The sequence below is a fragment of the Oreochromis aureus genome, linkage group 17, assembly GCF_013358895.1.
Source record: "Oreochromis aureus strain Israel breed Guangdong linkage group 17, ZZ_aureus, whole genome shotgun sequence".
Taxonomy (NCBI): domain Eukaryota; kingdom Metazoa; phylum Chordata; class Actinopteri; order Cichliformes; family Cichlidae; genus Oreochromis; species Oreochromis aureus.
Window position 1 is genome coordinate 33,278,809 of NC_052958.1, and position 23,180 is coordinate 33,301,988.

Here is a 23,180-nt window from a genome sequence, read left to right on the forward strand (position 1 = left end):
AGGGGGTCGTGACAGAGCTCTTCTTGTTCAAGGTTATTGGGTTAGTCTGAGTGGGAAATGGTGGAAGTGAGTTGGAGCTCATTTGTTTGGAAAAATCGATGGTTGAGATAAGGAAAGGGTGTCATTTTCAAGGAGAACTCTGTGCAGCGTTAGGACAGGGAAACCACGAAACAAAGGAGCATTTTTTGGTGCCGGAGCAAATGTTTCATTATAAACACTGCTGGAGTTTATACACCTAATAAATCTGTGCTTGTGTAAATCTCGGGAGAAGGAGCAGACGCAAAATCAAAACCCCTCAGACTATATGGCATGCTACCTAAGCTCATAAACCACATTCACATCTAACAGTCTAACTCTCTCGCTGAATCACAGCATTTTGTTTTATTAGAGTGCATTATTCACTACATCAAAATTCGTTTTTTTCATCCTTTGCTTAATCCTGTGCTACAATCACGAGGCAGTCAAGTTTTTATATGTACAGCACACTGTGAGCACGCTACAGCATATTTTCACTTTTCCAGCCAATGCCCAATTTCAGTTTAATGGTCAATGTATAAAAGATAAAAGTTACTAACTCAAATTAAATTAGTGGATTTAACATACCGCATGCTATTTGTTTTAGTAGTATTGTGATCATTATTTCATTGATACTGGCTTTCTACTTTTATTGCTGGATGTGTGATGTATCTTCAGAAACAGGCGACTGAGATCAGACCATAATAATCCCATTCTCTGTGACGATTTCCTTGTGAATGTGCATCAAGTGCACTTAAAACTAACTCAAGCTCACTTATTCTGCCATGTAAGTGTTAGCGATAGTATTAAGAACCGCTTCAAAATTAAGCTCTTTTTAAAAATCAGCTTACATGTCATATGTCAAGTAAAGTAATTGCATAACATTTTGAACTGATGCCATCTGATGTTTTCTGTTTTACGTCATTATTTTTTGTGTTGGTTTACGTATGTTTATGATTTACGATTTTTACGTGCATTTTATAACATTTTATAACTACACATATTGAAAACGTGCAGGGTAGTGCAGCACTCAAACTCCACTCAAAGAGTGACTGAAGGGCTCAAGCCAAAACTCCGTCCGTGATGTCACGAGTCAGTAACCGGTGAAATCCAACACCACCAGCTGGTAGGATGGGGTTGTGATGGGCTGAGTACGGGTTCCCCTCGCATCAGTGCAAGTCAAGGCACATAGCAGAAGCCACCGCCTGGAGGCAAAGACGCATGGAACTGAATCTGCTGTGCTGGAGACCAAGAAGAAGTGGAGTGCTAATCCTGTGTATCCCTGAGAGCAGTCAAGTTTACACTGGTGCATACCGACTCGCTGCACTGCAAGTCCTTTTCTCCCCCCTATGCAACTGTTGCGCGTCTCCACTTTGGATAGAAATAGTTTGATCACTGCGCGCCGCAGAGCGCAAAGGATCTGAGGCTTTGGTTTTGAAATAGTTTGGAGAGACCTCTCCTCAGGACTGCAGCAGCTACGATGAGGAAACTCTGAGGTGGCAGTTATCTCCGTCCGCTTTATGCTTCCTTTGGCTCTTACCAAAGGTTAGCCCATGTGCAGGTATCCCCTTGAGTGTGATTCTGTTTTCACCCAGATCTCTGCTGCCTGGACAAATGCATACAAATGCATTTAGGAGCTCAACGGACAAGGAGTGGACACGTTTCCGCGGCAGCAACGTAAGTGGTCATTTGGTTAAGTACTATGCAGATGTCAGACTATCTATGCGCTGACCGGAACAGGTTTTCGCTTGATATGGCAACTGGGAGACTTATTTCTGTTCAGGTTCTTTGGCGTGTTTCCCTGACAGGGCGCCAGTTGACCAAACACGTTTCAGCAGCTGAGCTGCACGATTGTGGCACCAAAACGTGACACAAACTATTCAGTATTTTAGAAAGTTTAAGGACGAGACGACTGAGCTCTGCTGTAGTTTTTCTCTTTTTAGGATGTCTTCAGCTCGATCCGTTTGACCTGTTTGTTCTCCATATTAGCTTCACTCTAAATGTGCACAGACCGCTGCTGTTAAGCTTTACCATCCCCATCTGATACCTGTACTTTTCCACACACCCATGCATTTTAGCTTTGGAAGTTGGCTTTGATCCCACCATGTGAACATGCGGTCTAGGATCTGCTACAATATCATCTTTTTATTTGGCACCCACTCACACAGCTCCGGTAAGCTGGAGAATAAACGGTAAACCATGGAGAAAGGGGATGAATGAGGCTGTCTTGCAAGTAATAATGCTTATTCTGCAAATGACAAATTAGAAGAAGCACAGAAGCAAATGTCAAGGACCCAAGAGCAGCAAATGTGTCCATCTCTGTAAACGTGTTCAGGCTTTAGATGAACACCCTTAACCCCTAAACATTCCTCATGGGAGTGTGCATTATTGACATCTAGCATGCAGGTCTTGTTTTCCTGCTACATTTAGCTGGGGTCTGTGGAACATCAGAAATGTGCACTCCTTGAAAGAAAGAGTACTTCACAGGAAAAGCATTATTTTCTATCCAAGTTGTCTGCACTCTATTTTAAATCTCTTTGAGATATGATCTAAAAACAAAAATCTGAGATCACCACCCATTCTGTTGTTCTCTGCTGATAGTGGTTGCTTGATGTAAAACAAAGTGGAGTTGAAACCCTATAAGAGATCCTTTTTTTGTCCTTGGGAGTGAAAATGAGAGCTTTATGGGAAAACTGAGGTGACCGGGGATAAATGTGGCCTCCCTTGAATTCACAGACAGAGTTAGTGTGTATGCATCAGTGGTTAACTGGCTCCTGAGCTCCAGACAATCACCCACTGTTGCAGGCATTGCTGCTCTATTGCTGCCAGTGCTAGAACTATAACACTGCAGAAACACAACCACTCACATACACTCTGGCTGAGAGTGCATGCCGACTCTTCAGCACAGGTTGGTACCTCCAGATGGTTGATAATGTGAGCAGAAGTTTGCTATTGTCAGGTCATTGAAGCAGAAGAAAAAAAAGCAGAGAATATAAAGGGTTTTTCTGCCAGCATATTTTTTGTCTTTTTACAGAAGTTTATGGACATTTTTGCAAACGGTAAAAATTTCAGTCCATTGTTAAGAAATACAGAAAAACATCAGCAAGAATTCATACATGAAGTGAAATGCCTTCATTTGAAAACGTTAATTGTTCTGTATTTTACACAGTTATTATGTTTTTCGGTGTACCACATGTTTACTGTGCATCTGAGTGCATGAGGGATATTTCCCTTGTCGTGTGCTTTTAAAGTTTTACTATCAGTACAAAAAAGTGCAAACTGTGTAGCTCCCTATGAGGCTACCCTAACATTTCATTATTATAATTGCTTTAATACGGCCCACAGCTTTTCTTTGCCATGTATTCTGGGTAAAATTGAACAAACACTTTGTGATGCATTACATTGTAGGGCAATGCTTCTACAGAAAAGCCTTCCTATATAAATTGTAATGGACTGCATGATAGGATAAGTACAACTTTGCTTTCAATATAACTGAATAATAACAATACCGATGTTCCCACCATCTAATTGTATTTAGCAGCTACTTATGTTTATCTGCAATGGAGCTAAGCAGACTCTAATTTGTGTTGATCAAATCTTAGATAATTTATGAACCCTTATAGACACAGGAACAACTTAACAGCCTATGATAGACGGGCAACCTGTGCAGGGTGTATGCTGTCTCTCATCCAGTGTCAGCTTAGATGTGCTCCAGCCCCAAACCAAGCACAAGAAGTTAGGAAAATGGACAGATGGACAGCTGAACAGGAAAGTCTTTACAAAAACAATGTCCTGGCTCCTCTGGGCGATTGGCAGAGCTCACTATAAATGCTTTTAATAAGACTTCCACGTCCCACAGCTCAGGTTACCCTTTTTGAATTATTCTGCGTTAAAATCACAGCCTCTCCACCTTCGTGCTGCAGTGTACTCACCTTCCCCGAATCACTGGCTGCAGGGATTTTGGCCTGTCGGTGTGAGTGAGTGTATTTAACCCTCCTAACATCTGAAGGTCTCTCTGCAACAGGGAAAGGGCAAATAAATAAAGGCCAGTGGAAGTTTACTCACGGGCCTTTGTCTGCTCACTGTTTTATGAACTCAGTCAATCTTTACACTGGTCTGCTGTGACCTCTTGACTCCGAGTACCACGGGAGTGAGCTGACAAATGTTAGCCATGCTCATTAGAGGAGAGACATGGCATGCTCCTTATAGAAGAGCCAACTTAGATTCATGATGGCTTGGAACACTTAGGAAATCATTATCATTTCTAGCCTTTGCAAACGCTCCACTATTAGACAGTTGAATCCTGGAAACCTGCTGATTTGTTAATCATTTTTGCTGATGGCTATTTGGAGAGAGGACAACAAGCCCGCTTAGTTATACCATAGTGAAGTTATTATGATAAGGGTACAGGTACTGAAGCTGTAACCCGGCCAGCGGGAACACTCTTTGGCAGTAGATCAGTGACTTCATGGTGTCCAGGAATGTTTTTGTTGAGATTGAGAAGCAAAACATGCAGGAACAGAACACCTGATTTGCAAGAAACTGATGCACTCATTTGGAAACATTTCAACTGGTTTATACTGTAACATGCTGGGTAATGCTGGGTCTTAACAGCTCCTCTGGGCACTGCGTCATTTTATGTGTTATATCTGCTATGACATCCATGGCATTTTTAGACTGGGCTCAGCTAAGTCACATAACAGTAGAGGTAAGGTAAACGCTCCAAGGTCATGCTCTATAAACCTCAATCTTCTGAATAATGACTCGTATGTGGAGCACTTCCAAGAACTTCAGGGGTTATGAAAAGTGGGATGGGTGAGTCAGGGTTAGTCTCATCAGGTTTGTTTAGATTGTCCTACTCAGAGCACCTTTTTTGCCCAAAGCGAAGTCAAACACAGCAGCTTTTGGAGTTTTCACACCAACGCAGCTCAACAGCAGTTTTAGTGCTTCCAATTTCTTGGAGATCCTCAAGAAGTTTCATTTCAGAGCTGTGTGTGTAGATTAGCAGCTTTGCATGCTTTGCTGTTACTTACTGATTTTGTAAATTAGACATGTAAACAATGAACCGTGAACGCTGCTGCTCACCTCCTGACCGACATTAATGATGAATATTAAAAAAAGGAAAAAAAAAATATTCCCATTCCTTATGAGACTATAAACAGAACTGTAATAGGTTTGCTTCTATTTGCCAAGCGTAATTGAGCTTTTTGCCTCTCCGTTTGACTCTCAGCCTTCTCCCCAGTTGAATGAACCATTGTTAGGGATCCAAGCTAATTTTGTAGGGGAGAAAGGAAAGATCTGGTACTGCTGGAATGAGTCATTGCAGAGGGGAGCTTTAAGTTGTGATTATTTATAGTCCTGACATGACACCCAGTCCCCACATAGTGGTATTTCCCTTCGTCAACAGAGCACTGTTTGGGGAGCTTTGTTTTGCTTTCAGGGGTCCTTTCCATTAACTGCTAGGACGGGAAACGTGCCGTAGCGGTACTGTCACATATAAGGGAATTCACCTCTGATGAAAGATTGGATGTTGTCTGTTTTTCTTATTAGTCTGATCTATCCCTTCCATTCTGTTTGCATGTCACAATGAAGGTTAAAGCACCAAACCAAGGTTCAGCAAGTGGGGAAATGATCACCAGTTGTTTCTAAAAATGTGATGAAGCGATAGCCCGAACGTGCTCAGTGACAGAGCCTTAGAGATGCTTTAAATAGCCACAAACAAGAGACTGTGGGACAGACAGCAGGACAAAAAAATGTCTGAATCAGCGTCACATGGATCCACACACTCTAAAAAGGAACATTAAGTGATTTATTTGGTTTTTTTCCCCCCTATTTTTGGTCTACTTTTAAAAGCTGCCAATGTCTAAACAGAACCAGCTACTCGTTGCCCTTATAAATGTCACTGTAATCCTCTCACAGTAGATGAATGACTGTATTCATATGTCCTCCCCCAAACTCGTTTTTTTGTAACTTTTTCCGACTTTGGGAATACGTTTGCATTACCAACTGTGGAATGTCACATCACATTCTCGATGGGGAACAGGTGACACACTCATTCACAGTGTCTCTACTTAAAGGCAGCCTTTTCCTTTTCCGTTCTTCCCTTGTTGTCTGTTTAATCTTCCCCCTCTTTTCTGCTTTCGATTATATTTTATTACTCAGTTCTGCAGGGCAAATATGGCTTCCCGTCTGGGGGTTGGGGTTGGGGCGCTCTCTGTCAGAAAGTGACTCACAGGCTACCAAAAAGACTTGTTTGTAAGGCGCCTGTCATGCTGTTTGAGGCTGTCAGTCCCTGCAGGATTAAGGTGTGACAGCAACCTTTGACTGATAGCGCCCTGCATATTAAAATAGCAGGACTACTGTCTCTTGTACTTTGTACAGCCACCACGCTGTGTCAGTGTCAGAGAAAAATATGACACCAGTTGCTAGAATTGCCTCAAGTTGTATAAGCAGCTGTTACTGTTTTCAGGGCTGCTGATGTGATTTGGTTTGAATGTCCAGCTTTACTGTAGATCAGTGGTTCTGAAAATGTGAGGAGCAGGGCCAATGCAGGCGGGACGACCAGGTGAAAAATGTGAAGTGAAACTAAGTTGAATGAATATGACTTCATGAGGGGATAAATAAGCAAACGCTGATGTTGTGCTGGAGCTTTATTTAATTTGGATTCTTTTTTTTATCAATGACTGAAGGAGGGTATTTCAGAAAACCTTGATGATAATGTGCTGTGAAGTATTTTGATTGCGTTACCTTTAAATCAAACCTTCACTAAAACTGGAGTTACTGCTTCTTCTTTTCTGTGTCTGTTCTCAGTCATCCAGGTCATTGTAGTCAGTCCTGAACTTAAGAAGCCTCTGGGGTGAGAGGTGAAATGTCTTTGAAAACTTAAAGAAGGTCAAGGTCAAATGCCTTTCAAAAAAGAGAAGTCAGAAGTCTTCTTTTTGAGCTGCTGCTTCTTATACTTTTTTTTCCAGCTTTACTGGTGACAGTGTTAGCAAATGTGACCTTAGATTGTAAGACCGTGTAACACACGTTCGACTGCCTGATCTGTAGTTCTGGACATTTCTAGACACATGAATGTATATGCACCCTATCTGCATTTTAGTGGAAAAAAAATTACTGGACAATCTGTAGTTAACGTGAACAAATATACCTAATTTGCACAATATTTTTGCACAATTTTGGGTAGGAACGTTTTACAGTGACGCTGAGGACCGGCTGTCCTTCCTCTGTAGCTGTCTAGTGTGGAGTGCCACCTAGAGGTGGGGGTCAGTGAGGGTCAAGAGTGGAGTTATGTGACTCTTGTGCAGTAAAGTGACAACATGCAGTATGATTAATATATAACTCACTGTTTCATAAGCCTGTTATAAAATGGAAAATATTTTAGTATTGGTAGCTTTTCAGGATATGTAAGGTTTTTGGGAGAGGACATCCAACTTTAAACCCAACTTGAAAAAGATGAAAAGGGAGGAGCAACTCCTGTGTAAATGTTGGCCGGGGCATTTGCCTCTTTATGGTCCTTGCTTTGCTGAGGCAATGTTTCCATAAAAAGCATTAAATTGTTATTAACCATATGCCTTGGAGATCAAATCCATCATTGTCTGGAAACAATAAAACACGATGCTCAAATATTCTTTTCATCGCTTTTCACTACGTCTTCAGGCATAAAAATGTCAAAGTGGAACGGCTTTTGAAACGGAGCAGTCACATTGTCTTTTAAGGGGCTCCAGCTTTGATTTTTACATGTTTCGACTTGTGATATCTACTCAGTATCAGCTACCACAGGAGAGGATGAATATTTTTTCTTGTGAATGAATCATTTATCTGATGTATCTCTTGATTGTTTAGTGTAAACAAAAGAATTCATGTAAAAGCAGTCCTTATCAGCTAATTACTTGACAAGGGCTCATTTTAATTCTCCTTATCTGGCTGTCTGTTACCTCTCCAGTAGCACTTTTGCTGTCTCATTGCTCTCTCCTTCTTCTCTTCTTTCTCAAAAACTGATACTATTTTAATAACCAAAATGACTAAAATGTAACCTTAGCTCTCATTTTATTATAGTGATGATTAGATCATAAGCATGTTATTTATTATTTATATAGCATTAATTATTATTTGAACTCACCGAGCAGTATCAGATTATGTAAAGTGTTTCTTAAACTGTGGCAGCTCACATACTGGGGTGGTTTGGAAGCTGAGCATTGACTATATTGCTTCAGTAAAGTACTGCTTTTTGTACTTTTAGCATAATTTTAATTTTAAAGACACTTGCAACATAATAGTATTCAGTTTAATTCAGTTTTAGTTATATAGTACCATATCACAACAACACTCACCTTAAGGTGCTTCATTTTGTAAGGTAATAATACAGAGAAAACCTCAGCAATTAGGTGACCCACTATAAGCAAACACTTGGTGACAGTGGGAAGGAAAAACTCCCTTTTAACAGGAAGAACTCTCTGACAGAACCAGGCTCAGGGAGAGGTGTCGATCTGCTGTGACCAGTTGGAGGTGAATGGATGAAGACAAGACAGAAGACACACTGTGGAAGAGAGTCAGAGATGAATAATAACTGATGATTAAATGCAAAGTGCTGTATAAACACAGAGAGGTGAATTAGGAAGAAACACTCAGTGCATGGTGGGAAGTCCCCAGTAGCCTAGGCCTATTGCAGCATACCTAAAGGAGAGTTCAGGGTCACCTGATCACCTTAACTATAAGCTTTTTTAAACTTTATATCGCAGCCATGCTAATTACAAATGGCCATGCTCAGCTGTTAGCGTCAGTTAGTGTATCTTTATTAAATAAAGATGTGACTGTATGTTTAAAAAGTGTCAGAGGGACAAACCCAACAACTAGTCATCAAACTGATCTTTGTTTTGTCCTTCTAGGTGGAACTTTCTCCTGCTCCTGTCAGTATGCTCAGCAGCACCCTCTGGAGAAGAAGATTACCTAGCTCAAGGTAAGCAACAGAACACTTATGCATAACTAAAAGTCAGCATTTTCTTTTATATGAAAGCATTTCATTAGATGGCTTTTTTCCCTCTTTGTCACTGGGACATGTGGCTCACTGACATTTGTCATATACACAGTATAAAAGCTCCTGTCTGTACCCCACTCAAATGAATAACAGAAAAGTGATGCTATGTAACTCTTGCTGGGGCCCTATTGAAGCCGATCAGGTGTGAACCAGGTTATTCACATTAAGCGAGTGTGGTGTCTGCTATTTATTGCATTCATGGCTCTGTTTTAACATTAGCCTCATGTTACCTGACATAAAAACCTCCTGACTGAGGTTTGAAATAAGTTCCATGTTATATGATGTGGAGATTTTAATTCTTGGGAGAACACTGTAATCCTATTGGTACGGCATGCTACATATTGCATTGTGAGATTAAAGTCATTAAGTACAAAACAAAACACAACAACTCAAATATAAACTTTTATTTCAGTGTAGGCAAGACACAGAATCAGCAGTGATGAGCACTCTCTAGTCATTTGACATTGCTGGAGGCCCCCATTCAGTGCAGCAGCCCCAGTTCCTGATCGCAACTGGCAGGATAAAGAGTTGTTGAATCTTTTTATGGCTTGCACAGTAATAGTTAAAAAAGATGTCCAGCAGCAAGTGCAGAGATAGGATCAAAATGCTAAAGAACAGAGGCGAGACAGAATGACAGAAACAGGAAATAAACTGACACTCGATTGTTAAGAAAAAAGGTTTTTCTTCCTGTAGCCTTGAGGCGACAGTTGTGATGAATTAGTGCTATATAAATAAAATCAATTTGAATTGAACTGTTACTCAGAAAGATTTAAGTAACGTCAACAAATGAGCCATATACAAACCCATATATGATAACTGATATATACATATGGAAACTTTGGCGTCACCGTTCTCCTATTAAAATATTTTTAAATGAAAAGAAACAGACTAGGATTACACGCTTTTTTAAGTAGCGTATCTTTACATTTACACTTTAAGCATATCTTTCCTGGAAAAGTCAGAAGCCAAGATGAAATGAAACCACTGGAAGTGGCTTAAATGCAGATCAAACTATTCATTCTTGTAATGCTTCTGATAATTACATCAGCTGATGCCACAAACTCTTTAGGGTTCCTAAAGAACTCGTTAACTGGGATCCTTCAGAGTGCTACGATTCCTACAGAACTCCTCTAATGTTTATGATGCCTTGTTCATAATACAGCTCAACCACATCACACCTTATTTCTGCTTTTATGCTGGAGCAAATACAGTACATATAGGAAGAGCGAGTGCATACAGGAATTCCTCTTTAGCTGCTCTTCTGATCACTTTTAACCTTCTTCCTTAACATGCCTGCTCTTGCTCTCAGGGCCACGGCATGCATTTAAAAGCAGCATAAATAACCACTGTACCTTTGTTCCCTCCCTCTCTGTTTTTCCCCTCCTGCTACATTTCTGACTATTAGCGCTCGCATCTCTATGGTCCATCAATGAAAATACTAAATACACCCATAATGTAAAGTACATGGCAGAAATGCACATACAATGGGAAGAGGAAATCTTAGCTTGGCATGTTTTGGCAGCTGTGCCTCACCTGGTCAGGTGTTGGGGGCAAAGTGATATTCATCTTTATTTTTAGACAGAGCAACAATGATGAGAAGAACTGAAGGTGAGAAGAGCTGAAGTTAAAAGGTGATCATAGATAGAGTTGTTGTTTTTGCTGGGCTCTGCTCTATCAGTGGATCTACATTGATTTGGGATCTTTTAACTATAATCCCATCTCTCACCCAGAGTCTGAGTTTCTTGAAAGAGTAAATCCTTTTTGAATTAGGCAATATAGCAATAATATAAAAATATGTCATATCCTGGTGTCTGTTCCACTATTGCAGTATTGTCTAGGCGCACTTATCCAAGACTGACCTCATGATGAGTCCTCACATAGACTATTTATGTGCCTTGTCTACTGCCTCTTGCAGTGTCCCTCCCCTTATTCCATCATGCAACGCCATGTCCCCACGTATCACGGGTGATACGTGATAGCCCGCTCCAAGTAGAATCAATCCATCATAATGAGGGGAGGAGGAATGAACAGACAGCGCAAGAGCACCCTGTCTTAACGTATGAGACAGATTAATTGGGATCTCGTCTGACGTTACCTCAGGCAGTGAATGTCGAGGACATCACAGTGAGCGCTCGGATCATCTGCAGACAGATACTCCTCCTATCAGAGCTGCATGACTAAAAATGCTGTGAAAGCACATCCAGGGCAAAAACCTTTCTTCTGTCTTTATCTCTATGGTCTTCTTTTCTTTACCTCTGCTCTGGCACCTAAACAGTATGACAGAAATGGTCTTAGAATGAGGTAAATACAAGCTGAGATAAACGACAACACATGTTATATGAAACAAAATTAAAAATTAAGTGCACCCTGTGATTCAGGAGCTCAGCCTCTCATATCAGTGTGGAGGAACGTTGGCCCAACCTTGTTTACAATGTTGCTTCAGTTCCTTGTTTATATAAACATCGGCTCTTTTATGGTCCCATCACAACATTGATTTTTTTCTTTTTCAGCCATTCTGTAGTAGGTTTGTTGCTCTGCCTGGGATCATTATTCTGTTGCACGACCTAGTGTGAGGCAATATTGGGTTGTTAGGCAGTTGGCCTGCACTTGGCTCTAGAGTTCATGGTTGACTAAAAGAAAACACAAGAACTTCAGGGAAATTGAGGTTCCTGAACGTTCTTGTTTTGTTTTGGTAAATTAAGCCCAAATCATCAGCCTTACACAAGTTCGTGCTGGTATGCTGTGTTTGGTTCACACCAAATGTGGTACTGTGCGTTAAGGCCAAAAGACATTGGTCCAGAAGTCTTGTGGTTTGTTCAGATGAAACTTTGGTGCCATGTTCTTTTTAACGAGAAGACATTTCCTCCTTGAAACCACTCCAAGTGAGCCATATATCTTCAGTCTTTTTCTAATTGTATTGTCATAAACTGTAAAATTTAACACACTAACCGAGGTCTATGAAGTTTCTCTGTGCATTGCACAGACTGACCTCCAGGAGTATTTATCCACTCCTGGGAAGATGTATTCACAAGTTCTTCACTTGTGAATCCACACATTTGTTTGAAAATTACCTCAAGACCCTTCCCATAATGATGTCCAGCAACAATTACTGATATATATTTATTTAAATGTTTGGCTTTTTGCCTCTGTTGGATAATAAGTACAGATGAACTCAGTAAGAGAGAGAGGATAAGACATGCGGCAAAGGGCCACGGTCACTCAAACCCGCTGCTTTCTGGCCATGCAGCATGTGGATGCTCACGCAGTTAGCTAAACTGGTGCACTGACTATTGCTCATTTAAGATCATTTCTGATGTCTTTCCACCTTGGCAATGTGTTAACGCACCTGAATGCTAAAAACCTACAAAGTGCCAAAACATCTGCTTTTTACAGAGGTGCTCACACTTGTTGCTGATCAGATCATCAAGTGCATCTGATTAGCGGCGCCTGGCTGCTACTAACCCTCTCAGTTTCTATGGAAGCAGCGTACTTAGTTTTTTACACACTGTTTCAGCATGTTGGCTTAGTTTTTGTTACATGAATAATAATAACGTGGTGTAATATATCATATTTTATTGCTTTTCCAATACCTGCTAAGTACTATCAGATTTGTATTATATCTTAAACCTTAGTTATGAAAGAGTGTGCACTTCTTTTTAAACCTGACTGCAACATTATGGATAAAGTTCAAACATTAAAAAATTATTATTTCCCCACATCTACATATTCACACCTCTAGAGGTGAAATGCTCAGTTCAGGATTTTCGTATTTTTCTAACTCTTTCCGAAGTCTAAGGATTTGACTAAACCAAGAGTATAGAGCATAGAGTTATTAAGGGTATACAGAATGTTCTGAAGCATGCACTTTATGTCTGTGTCTCCAGGCATGTACTGATCCCACTTTTTCTCTCAGGAAATTGATTCTGATGCCTTTTCTATATGCCGAGTCGCAGCAAGCACAGATCCCACTCTTCAGTTGTCTTTGTCAGACTAAAAAAAGTCTGAAACACTTTGTGGAACACTTTAGGATAACATTAGGTGTAAATGTATTCAGTAGAAAGGTTTTTCTTTAAGAAGACAATACTATAATATGTGGACACTGGTTTAGTTCGTTTTTTGTTTCCACTCACAGTAATACTAAATTAACTGACCCATCTATCGAGCTGGTATTCCCAAATACGGTGGAGGCGTTTCTTCAGTGGAACGTAGTTTATCAAACTGCTGCTGAGATCTAAACACTGAACAAACGCTTCTGTGTGGCTGCTGTCTTTGTCTGACAGTGCACTAACAGATACCTCCATGCTTTCTCAGGCATGTAGACAAATAAGTGAGGCCATAATTTGTAATTCAGTCGATATTTATAGTTACAATATGTGTGCAGCATCCTTTAATCACAATCATGTACTGACATACATGATCGCCAGTTTGCTCTTTTCCTTGAATGCAATGCTCGACAGAATGTGCTCTGTTTGCCTGTTTGCCTGACAGATCGGTTCCAAAAGGCTATATGGAGGAGTTTCCTGTATTCTTTTTAAATGTTACATGCTTATCTTGCCCCTGCTTCTCATCTGGGCTACAGCTGCTTTTCTGTTGCTTGAAAAACATGGTTTGGATCATCAGCACCATGCTGACATTGTTATATGGCCCTAATGGCTCACTAACTTTTCTTAGTCATTTAACTTCAAAAAGACAATAACTCTTGTCCGGTCCCAGTTTGGGTTCAGTACAGGCAGTATCTCTAGTTAGGGCTGGATCAAATGACCCCAAAAGCATCTGTTAGTTACGCTGCTGCAGGCTCCGGATGCTGGGACACTTCCAATGATGTGACAAGCACTTCTTCTCCAGTCGCTTCTTTTCACCCCTGATGCGTTTGTATGCCACTGCTGCAGTCGTTAACTTGTGTCTCTCTTGTGTTTTAGCCTGATTATTTGGTCAAAAAATAACTGTTTTGTAATTATTTTATATTTAATGCCATCGAATTAAAATCTTTTGTCCATGAGCAACATGTTTAGGCATCTATAGAAGATTTTCAGCATTTCATTTATATTTGTGAATCTGTAAATGCGAATGCAAATATTTTTCTCAATATTATTAAAAGAGTGAACTATCAAGGTTTGCACTCTTAAATAGTTTTGAAAGGAATAATATAAAAAAAGAGGCTGACTGATATAGGTCTTCAAACTGATACCGATAATTGATGATATAATAAATCTGATTTTTCGATATACTGGCCAATAGCATCTTTTTTCCCTTTTTTTCATGACACACAAAGCATAAAAAGGTTTTATTAACTTTGTTAAGTTAATTTTTATTCGTGCAGGCTCTGCCCAATTCTGCTCAGATCAGCTACCAGCAGGGACATTGCAGAGTGCCCTCTGGTGGTCAGATTACACAAAATCAGCACTGATAATGTGGTTAAAGACTCATCATCCCGTTTCTTCTTTACTTTTAGCCCACCATCCAATTTAAGGGTTATGCCACAGCTGCCCTATATTAAAAGTTTTTTGTTTTTATGTAATGGTTTGTCTACTGCAAGCTTGAAATTATGTTTTTAATGCTTTAATTGTTGTTATCCATGAACTTCCGAATTTACAGTTTTACAAAAAAACTGAAAAAAGCACAAAAGCAAACTGTTACTTTTTCATCAAGATGCCAAAAGAAAGTTATTAAGTTGTATTCCAGAACGGAAAAATTAGCTTTAGCGGTTGAATGTTATGCTCAATTAAGTCCAGACTGCTGGCTAAAATTTGGGTATAAAAATGTGAATTCAGTTTTTTATTACCGTCACATGACACATGCTCCAATACATTTTTTTTTAAGCACTGTAAATGCCGATCAAATGTCCTACCGATAAAATAGTTTGATGCTAGTAAAAATGCAGCCTTTTAGTACCTGTTGGATAAGTTAATTCCCCACTCTTCTTGTATCAGAGATATATTCTCAGTAGGTTTTTTTTGAGTTTTAATTCTTGAAATAAAGAAGATTTTTATCAGGAATTTAAGTTTAAACGTCAATGTAACCTGGTGTTGGACCGCCTTCTTTGATTGAAATGCAATTTAATGTATTAAAACTGTTTTGAAACATTTTTGTGATTTGTACATTTTCATAAAATTGTGCAATTCACCCTCAGCATATTAATCTTATAAATGTTTGTTTCTGTCCTTTAGGAGTGGATATCCTTTATCGATTGGGGCTTACAACTCAAAGCCGCACAGACGATCCCTACGAAAGGACAAGCTCACAGCCTCCCACTTATGCAAATGTTCCCTCACCTTTCGATGGCCCCTTTTCTGGATATGGGGCGTTGCTCGACTCAAACTCCCTCTATGAGGCTCCAGTGCCCAATCTATTCCCTTCAGAGTTTGGCGAAGAGTTCTCCGTTATAGTTAGCCTAAGCTCCTGGCGAGCAAACAATGCATTTCTTTTTAGTATCAAGGACGGGATGGACCGGTTGCGTTTTGGCATTCAGTTGCTGCCACGCAGAGTGGTGGTTTATACTGCAGAGAAAGCCTCCATCTACTTCAACTACAATTGGCAGGATGGGCGCCTGCACCCTTTTGCTGTTGGGGTTCGTGCACGTTCAGTGTCCTTCTATGCAAATTGTGGAGGGGTGCAGCAGTGGGAGCAAACCCTGGGGAGATCTCAAACACTGGGGCAATCTGGGGGTGTCTTCACTCTGGGAAGGATGAACTCCAAGGCGGCACCATTTAGTGGTCGAGTCTGCCAACTGGATATCTATCCCTCAGCTCAAGCTGCCGCGCACTACTGCAAATATCTTAAAAAACAGTGCCGGCTGGCCGACACTTACCGATTACATTTCCCACATTCTGATTCGGATATTGTGGTGAATGACCCCCCTTCTAGCCATTTGACAAAGTCTCTTCTTGGAGTAGCAGCTACTCAAAATACACCCGTCAGATCCACAGCAGCCATTAAACTATCCCCAGATCGTTTGGTCACGCAACATTCAACTCTGAGCGCACCAATACGACGTCATCTGGGGGACCAAGAAAACATTTCCACATTGGAACCATTATCCCACTCTGCCACATCATCACTCCAGCTTTATAGCCCCACCGTAACTACGCCAAGTAGTCAAGCAGCTCTGGGTCTTGCCTATAGCACAACAACCACCACTACCAAAAATGTGTTGGCTAAAGACACTAGGCCCCAGGGGGACACGGAACACTCTGAAAACAGCACAGAAGAAGAGAGAAATTCCAGAAAACAGCCAAGTCCGGATGCCACTACAGGTGTTGTTTCCCTGGTCAGACAGAGCCAACTAAAGGAAGAACTCAGGAACAACTCCATCACAAGCTCTAGGGACTCTGGCTCCACAACCCATCATTTCCCAGAGACTCATCTGAGAGCCAACAGCACTACTTTGTACAGGGAGAATCAGGTGGACACCTCAGAGCAGCATGATTTGGATGGCAGCTATGATGACGTAGACATGGGAGAGTACGATTATGGATACGAGGAGCCAGAGTTCTTCTATGACTACCAAGATGGTTTACGTGGCCCCAAAGGAGAGCCGGGTCCTCCGGTAAGTGACTGAATTTATGATTGACAAGCAGAGAATTAGTGCCCATAAAGAGCACTGATGTGCAAACCAGTGCATTGCTATGTATATTTTAGAGTAAAACTCAGAGTGAGCCACAATGTGGCTTGATTACACTCAGGAGACATGCAAAATGTTTTGGCTGTGAAATGTAGTGATTTAAAGGTGATGGCATGTCCAAGCAGTGTGCTTTTTTTCCTGTATCTACAAGTTGTTAAGTACTGCTAGGTATTTTTGCTCTTATGTCAGAGGATAAATCTTTGGAAGGCTGGAGCTATACCCTGGGATTTAAAAAAAAAAGAAAAGAGAAAAAAAAACGCACTTGATCCAGGCAATGATGTAAGCTAGCTATCAGGAGAACTTTGGCTCTGGACACACTTGTAGTTCATGCGTGTGGCTTATGTTTCCATGTGTGAGATGTGTTAGGCATTCTTGGTGCTCGGTATAAACCTGTGTGAGTGTATAATGATGCAGAATGCTTGGATTCATCTTGCCTTCTTATAAAGTGGCTGCAGACCTGTGGGGAGAGATACATGTTATCCAGGGTCGTTGTTTCAATTTATCTACATGTCCCAGAGCCTGATTGAGCTGTACTGCAGTATTCTGTCAAAAGGACACTCCTATGCTGCTATACTTCATTCTCAATTATGTTTTGAGGGAAACTTATTTTGTCCATATCATGTTCTCGCTCTCCTACCCTTGTTTCCTTCCAGGAGACCAAACATTAACCAAATGTTATGATTCTTGTACCCAAGGGAATGGATGAGAATCTTCTAACATGGTTAACATTGTCTCATGACTTGAGATGTGCTTCCAGTGTCCTATTATGGACAAGCTCTTTTCTTGGAGAGAAACTACAATTCCCTTAAAACAGAATTAAAGATGCACTTTAGTTCTATGGGAAAATCATTTTTTGGAGGCATAATCGAGCATTGTGAACATGACACAGTTTAAGCCACAGGGCTTTTTCCAGCGGATCGTATTTTGGCAAAAAATGTTTAATTAGCCACAATGTTTGTCCTTCGGTGCTGTTATCTTTGACAGTTTGTGTGTCTTGGCTACTTTGACCGCTTAGATGCAGGCATGTTTTGAATGCTGGGTCAGCTGAAGGTCAGTGGCTAGTTCTTTGTTTGAACTTGAAGACAAGCTGGCCTGTTTCCTCAAAGGGAAGTATTTCACAGTTTTTCAGCCACATAACTGGATGAGTACAGGCGGCCTATTTAATTTGTGCTTTCGCATTTTTGCACTTTTTTCATTAAGAAAATTCAAAACAAGCAAAGATACACCAGAAGAAAGCGTGTCGTATTTCCCCTTTGTCTATAATATGATGTATATGATTTCTTTTACTCACAGTGACAAAAAAAAAACCAATTTAAAATGACTCACTGCTTTGATATTGGCCCAAATTTTATGACACAACATTATGAGTAGGTTGACCCCACTGCAAATGTCACGCCCAAGCTGATGGGAGGACTGATGGGAGCTTATCACTTCTAGTGTTCTCTGAAGTTTCAAAAGGGAAACCAAGTTTTTCACTGACAATAAAAGCATTTGAGAAGATAAGGAGTTTGCAGTTGTTTCAGTTTGAGTTATGCAAGTTTGGACTACTCTGCTCTTAGATGTCATTTGAAGATGAGACGTAGATTGCCAGTCCTCTGTGAGATAATGAGCTAATATAGTAACATATAACATTGAACTCCACAGCACGTGTCGGAAGTTAATGTGGTCCTGACTACTATACTCGGATTTTCATCAGCTTTACGCTTCACTTCTCTGTAGAGCTTGGGTGTCATGAGCACGTAACAAGGCTTTCTGCAGCATGGTATGGATGCGGGTTGTTGCGCATGGAGTAGGCTATGGACTGCATTGTTTTTGTAGCTTGTTCTGAATTAGGATGTAGCTTTGTTTAGTTAAGTGGGCCACGGGGTTGGCTGGACTTTTGGCTGAGCTAAATCACTGTTAGTTTTGCTACTCTTTGCCTACGACCTTAAGATGATGTTGCATGAGATAAACCTTTTTATTCCAGTATTCCCAGAGTATTTTACTTCCATACAAACGTCCTTGCAAATCCCAGGTGTCATATCCATCTCCTTTGTCCCGGCTTTGCTAAAAAAAATAAATTAAAAAAACCCTTCACTGTATTTTTCAGGCTATAAGGCGCACTTATAATCCTTTAATTTTAAAAAAAAAAATCGACAGTGGGCCTTATAATTCAGTGCACCTTATGTATGAATTCTGGTTGTGCTACTGACCCCAAACCGATTTTATGTGGTACACGGCGCTCAAAAATCTCTCAAAAATGTTTTAGTACGACTTTGGTAAGCTACGAAGTTTGATGGATTGCTGGAGCATTACGGCTACCATAGTCAGGAGCCTCGCGGAGTAACCCGGGTCAAACTCAGGTCCCAAAGTCAAACGAAGACTGCGGCATCACTGAGAGTTAAAAACTCTCTAAATTCTCTCATCGTTAATAAAATAATCAGTGTTGCTGCGCTACCAGGTGTAACTATTAAGTTTAACTACCAGGCATCAATGAAAACAGAATTTATTAAACTTAATGGAGTTAGAAGTTATCAGGAAGTTAGCTTGCTAGTTTCCCCTAAACATGACATTGCATATTCTGAGAGATTTGTGGAAAAATTAAAACATATAGCTCTGCTATCACTTCCAACATAAATGAAGACAGAAAACTAAACAGCAGTGACGTTTGTAGGGTTACTGAAGTTGGACTAGCTGGTATATAATGATGAGCTACGCGATCGCTAGCGACACAGCTATGTTAGCATAACATAAACCCAGTAAAGCTGGAGGATGAATGCTTACTTTGTTCCACTTTGGGACAAATGCAATCTCATGGCAGGATGCTGTAAACGGACCAAACTTAAGTCAGCAGAACAACTGAGATAATCCATCCACAATACGAGGTTAGTCATTAATATACTGCAACAACATGGGAATAGAGCAGCTGCGAGAGAATTCAACATTAACGACACAATGGTACGGAAGTAGAGGAAGCAAGAAGAATGAGTTGAGTCAAGTTTGACCTATCTGACTGTTTTGTTTCGCTTAATGCGCCTTATAATCCGGTGCGCCTTATGGTCCGAAAAATACGGTATATGTTTAAATGGCAATGTGCTTTTATCATTTCTTTCTGCCTACATCTCTGGTTTGCTAACTTGGCCCCACATGCTGATCGTCACCGGCTGACCTCTCTAGAAAAACAGCACTCAACAGCACCATCTGGTGGTCTGATTAAATGTACACTTTATATTTGCTGCATGTATAAGATATCGATATTTGGTGTCTTTATGTTTATACGGTATTGCAATGTAAAACACTGAAATACTGTTATACTCTGCTGCTTTCATGTGTTTGATTGGCCTGAACAGGTCACTGGTTGTGTCCAATGTCTCTTTATACATTTTTTTTGCCTCAGCTATTCCAAGTGTTAATATTGAAATATTTGAAAGTTGAAATCATAGCTGATGCTTGGTTTTTGTATTTATCAGGTCCAGCTTATCCCATATAGCTCTTAGAAATTAAAAAAAAAACAATCCCAAAACAAGAACTCGAGTCTCAGGACATTAAAAGAATCTCACCAAATTTTTATTTATTTTATTTATTCATTTATTATAACTTTATTTATTCAGGAAAAAAAATGACTCTTTAAGATTCAAATTTTCTTTTATAAGAGTGTCCTGGCCAAGAAAGACAGCAGTATAAACAACAGACTTGCATAAACTATAACAAACACATACACAAATACATATAAAAAATTGTTTTCACTGAAATACAGCCAATAAAAAGTAAAATACAGGACTGGAGGGAAATTCACTCATTAATTTCCTCTTTCCCCTTTGAAAGTAAGTTGCTGTGTGTAAACGATGTACATTGGTTTGTGTGAATCAACTCAACTTTATCGCACGCAGTGCAGCAGTTAAAAAGATTTCTTCAAAATAAGATTCATTTTGCCCTTCAACTTTCAAGAAAATTGACCTTTTCACTGGACACTGTTGAATATTTGACCCCTATCTTGGCAGCACAGATGAAGCATTTGAATACAGTCATTTTAGTCGATCAGTGCCTCCGTTTCTTTAGGCCCTGTTGTTGTGGCGAAGGCGGTGGTGTGCTCACACTTTCCATGTCTCTGTATGTGGGAGTCTGGAGGAACAAACAGCTGTTTCTTTATTTATGTATCCCTCTCTGCCCATCTACTTCTCTGACAAGGGATGCTCCAGAGCGCCCTAAAAACACTGAACAGTAAACAGTCAGTCTTATCATCTAGTTTTGGGAATATTGACATTGTTTTGGTGAGAGAAGTAAATGGTGTAAAAGTATTTCTTACATGTGACTCTGACCTTTTCCCAAAACATTTTAATCTTTCTACACAGCTAAACAGAGTGCATTTAGTGTCTGGCACACAGCCCTGTTAAAAACTAAGTAAACCCTTACTGCTTCCATAGATGGAAAGTAGCAGCTAGGTGCTGCTAATCAAATGTGCTTGATTGATCGATTATCTGCAAGTGTGTGCATCTTTAGCAGAAAAGCAGAGGTTTTGGCAGTCTGCTGGTCTCGAGCTTTCAAGACTACACAAGGCCGCAATCTTCCCCATGTTCCAGCAAGTTCACCTCATGGCCTGACCATGTAATGCTCAGAGAAACTGCAAAAAACCCAAAAGCTACATCTCAGACACCAGAGGTGCCAGTTAACATGTTAAATTTCATGGTTATAAAAAAAAAAAAAAGAAAAAAAAAAAGAAAAGGACTGAGCAAGTACAGCTTGTTCAAGGCAAAGTCTCTTATTTCTAAAACGAACATGGCAGCACAGCTGGAGTTTGCAAAGATGTGTTTGAATAAACCAGAAGAATCCTGGAACGATGTCCTTTGGACAGAAGAGGCCAAAGTGGAGATGCTTGGCCAAGACTAACAGCGCCACATTTGGTGTGAATCAAACACAGCAAATCAGCACAAACATGTTATACAGACTGTCAGCACGGTGGAGGAGACGGTGAATGCTGGGGACCTTGCAGTCAATGATTTGACCTTGAAGACCTCTGTATGCCAAAGTATTCTAGTCAACTGTGGGGCCATCTGTTAGACAGCCTGAGCCAAACTGGGTCATAACAGGACAATGATGCCAAGCACAGCAGCAAGTCTACAACATAATGGTGAAAAAAAGAATGAAGGTGATTCAATGATCCAGTCAAAGGCCAGACCTAGGCCTAACTTGGCAGGTGATATCATGTGGTCATTTGTCACCTAGGTATAGATTTTCTGGTTTCTACTTATATTTTCTAAAACTCCTTTCCACACATTTGGCATATAATGTGAAGCATTTAATAACAGGATGTATGAGAATGTTGAGAGAGCACATTTTTTTTAAATAAATGAACAACCAAATAAATACAGAAAAGAAAAAGCTGGATCTACATTTGGACTGTATGAGCTCACTAAGTTTCCAACAAAACAAAACCTTGAATGATAAAATATCTTCCTATGATATCCTTAATTACATTTGTTGCTTAGACTAGGACTGAATGCACATGTTTATGTTTCTTATTAACTTCTTGATTTCTCAGCACAGGCAGAATTTGTGGTTCTGCTTCCATTTTGGCCCATTGGGGCGATCGTGGCTTAAGAGTTGGGAGTTCGCCTTGTAATCGGAAGATTGCAGGTTTGAGCCCCGGCTCGGACAGTCTCGGTCGTTGTGTCCTTGGGCAAGACACTTCACCCTTTGCCTACTGGTGGTGGTCAGAGGGCCCGGTGGCGCCAGTGTCCGGCAGCCTCGCCTCTGTCAGTGCGCCCCAGGGTGGCTGTGGCTACAACGTAGCTTGCCATTACCAGTGTGTGAATGTGTGTGTGAATGGGTGAATGACTGGATATGTAAAGCGCTTTGGGGTCCTTAGGGACTAGTAAAGCGCTATATAAATACAGGCCATTTACCATTTACCATTCAATGCTGTTTAGCCCTGTATACATTATACATATATTGGATGGTGGTTAGGAATAGGCTAGTCGGAGAACACCGGTGTCTGTCTAATAATGAGAATGTAACTTGCTTTACTTGATCAGGACTTTCTTGATTGGGCTTGTAGATGCAAACATTTGACTCTTTTCTTTAAACTTTGCAGCTCCTACATAAATACAGCCTAAACTCATCATTGCAGAGGCCTAGACAGTGAACTACATGTTATTGCTTGCCATTAACGCACATCTTTTTTTCCCCCCTTCTCTGTCTCTATCTATATCTCCTTCCTTTCCACATCCCTCTGTCTTTCTGGTTTAGGGTCCTCCTGGTCCCCCTGGTTTACCTGGTCCTCCAGGAAAAAGAGGCTCTCGGGTGAGTAATCTATGCAAAATCACTCTTCATGTACTTTTCTGCTAGTCACCACCACATCTGCGACCGTCAGGAAAGCAGTGCTGACAGACAGTGTTGTGGTTAGCGTGATTAAATCCACTCTGATCTCAAGACTACTTTGTATACATCTGTTAAGGCTGATGATGCAACGCCGCAATCACGCCACAGGCCCTGGAGGCATCTTTTAAACAGAACAAGGCGCATTTTATT

The 23,180-nt window shown here is 40.6% G+C and overlaps 1 protein-coding gene across 2 annotated transcripts in view; it reads left to right on the forward strand.

Annotated features, from left to right (window-relative positions):
- The first annotated feature begins 1,162 nt into the window (after nt 1-1,162).
- Nucleotides 1,163-23,180, forward strand: part of LOC116336354 (collagen alpha-1(XXIV) chain) — an 85,975-nt gene continuing 63,957 nt past the window's right edge. The window contains exons 1-4 of one of the 2 annotated variants that reach the window (XM_039600987.1): nt 1,163-1,692; nt 8,904-8,974; nt 15,220-16,598; nt 22,899-22,952. In XM_039600987.1, coding sequence (XP_039456921.1) covers nt 1,640-1,692; nt 8,904-8,974; nt 15,220-16,598; nt 22,899-22,952 — 1,557 coding nt within the window. In that variant the 5' untranslated portion in view covers nt 1,163-1,639. The remainder of the gene's footprint in view (nt 1,693-8,903; nt 8,975-15,219; nt 16,599-22,898; nt 22,953-23,180) is intronic. The other variant, XM_031760211.2, reaches the window with a different exon arrangement.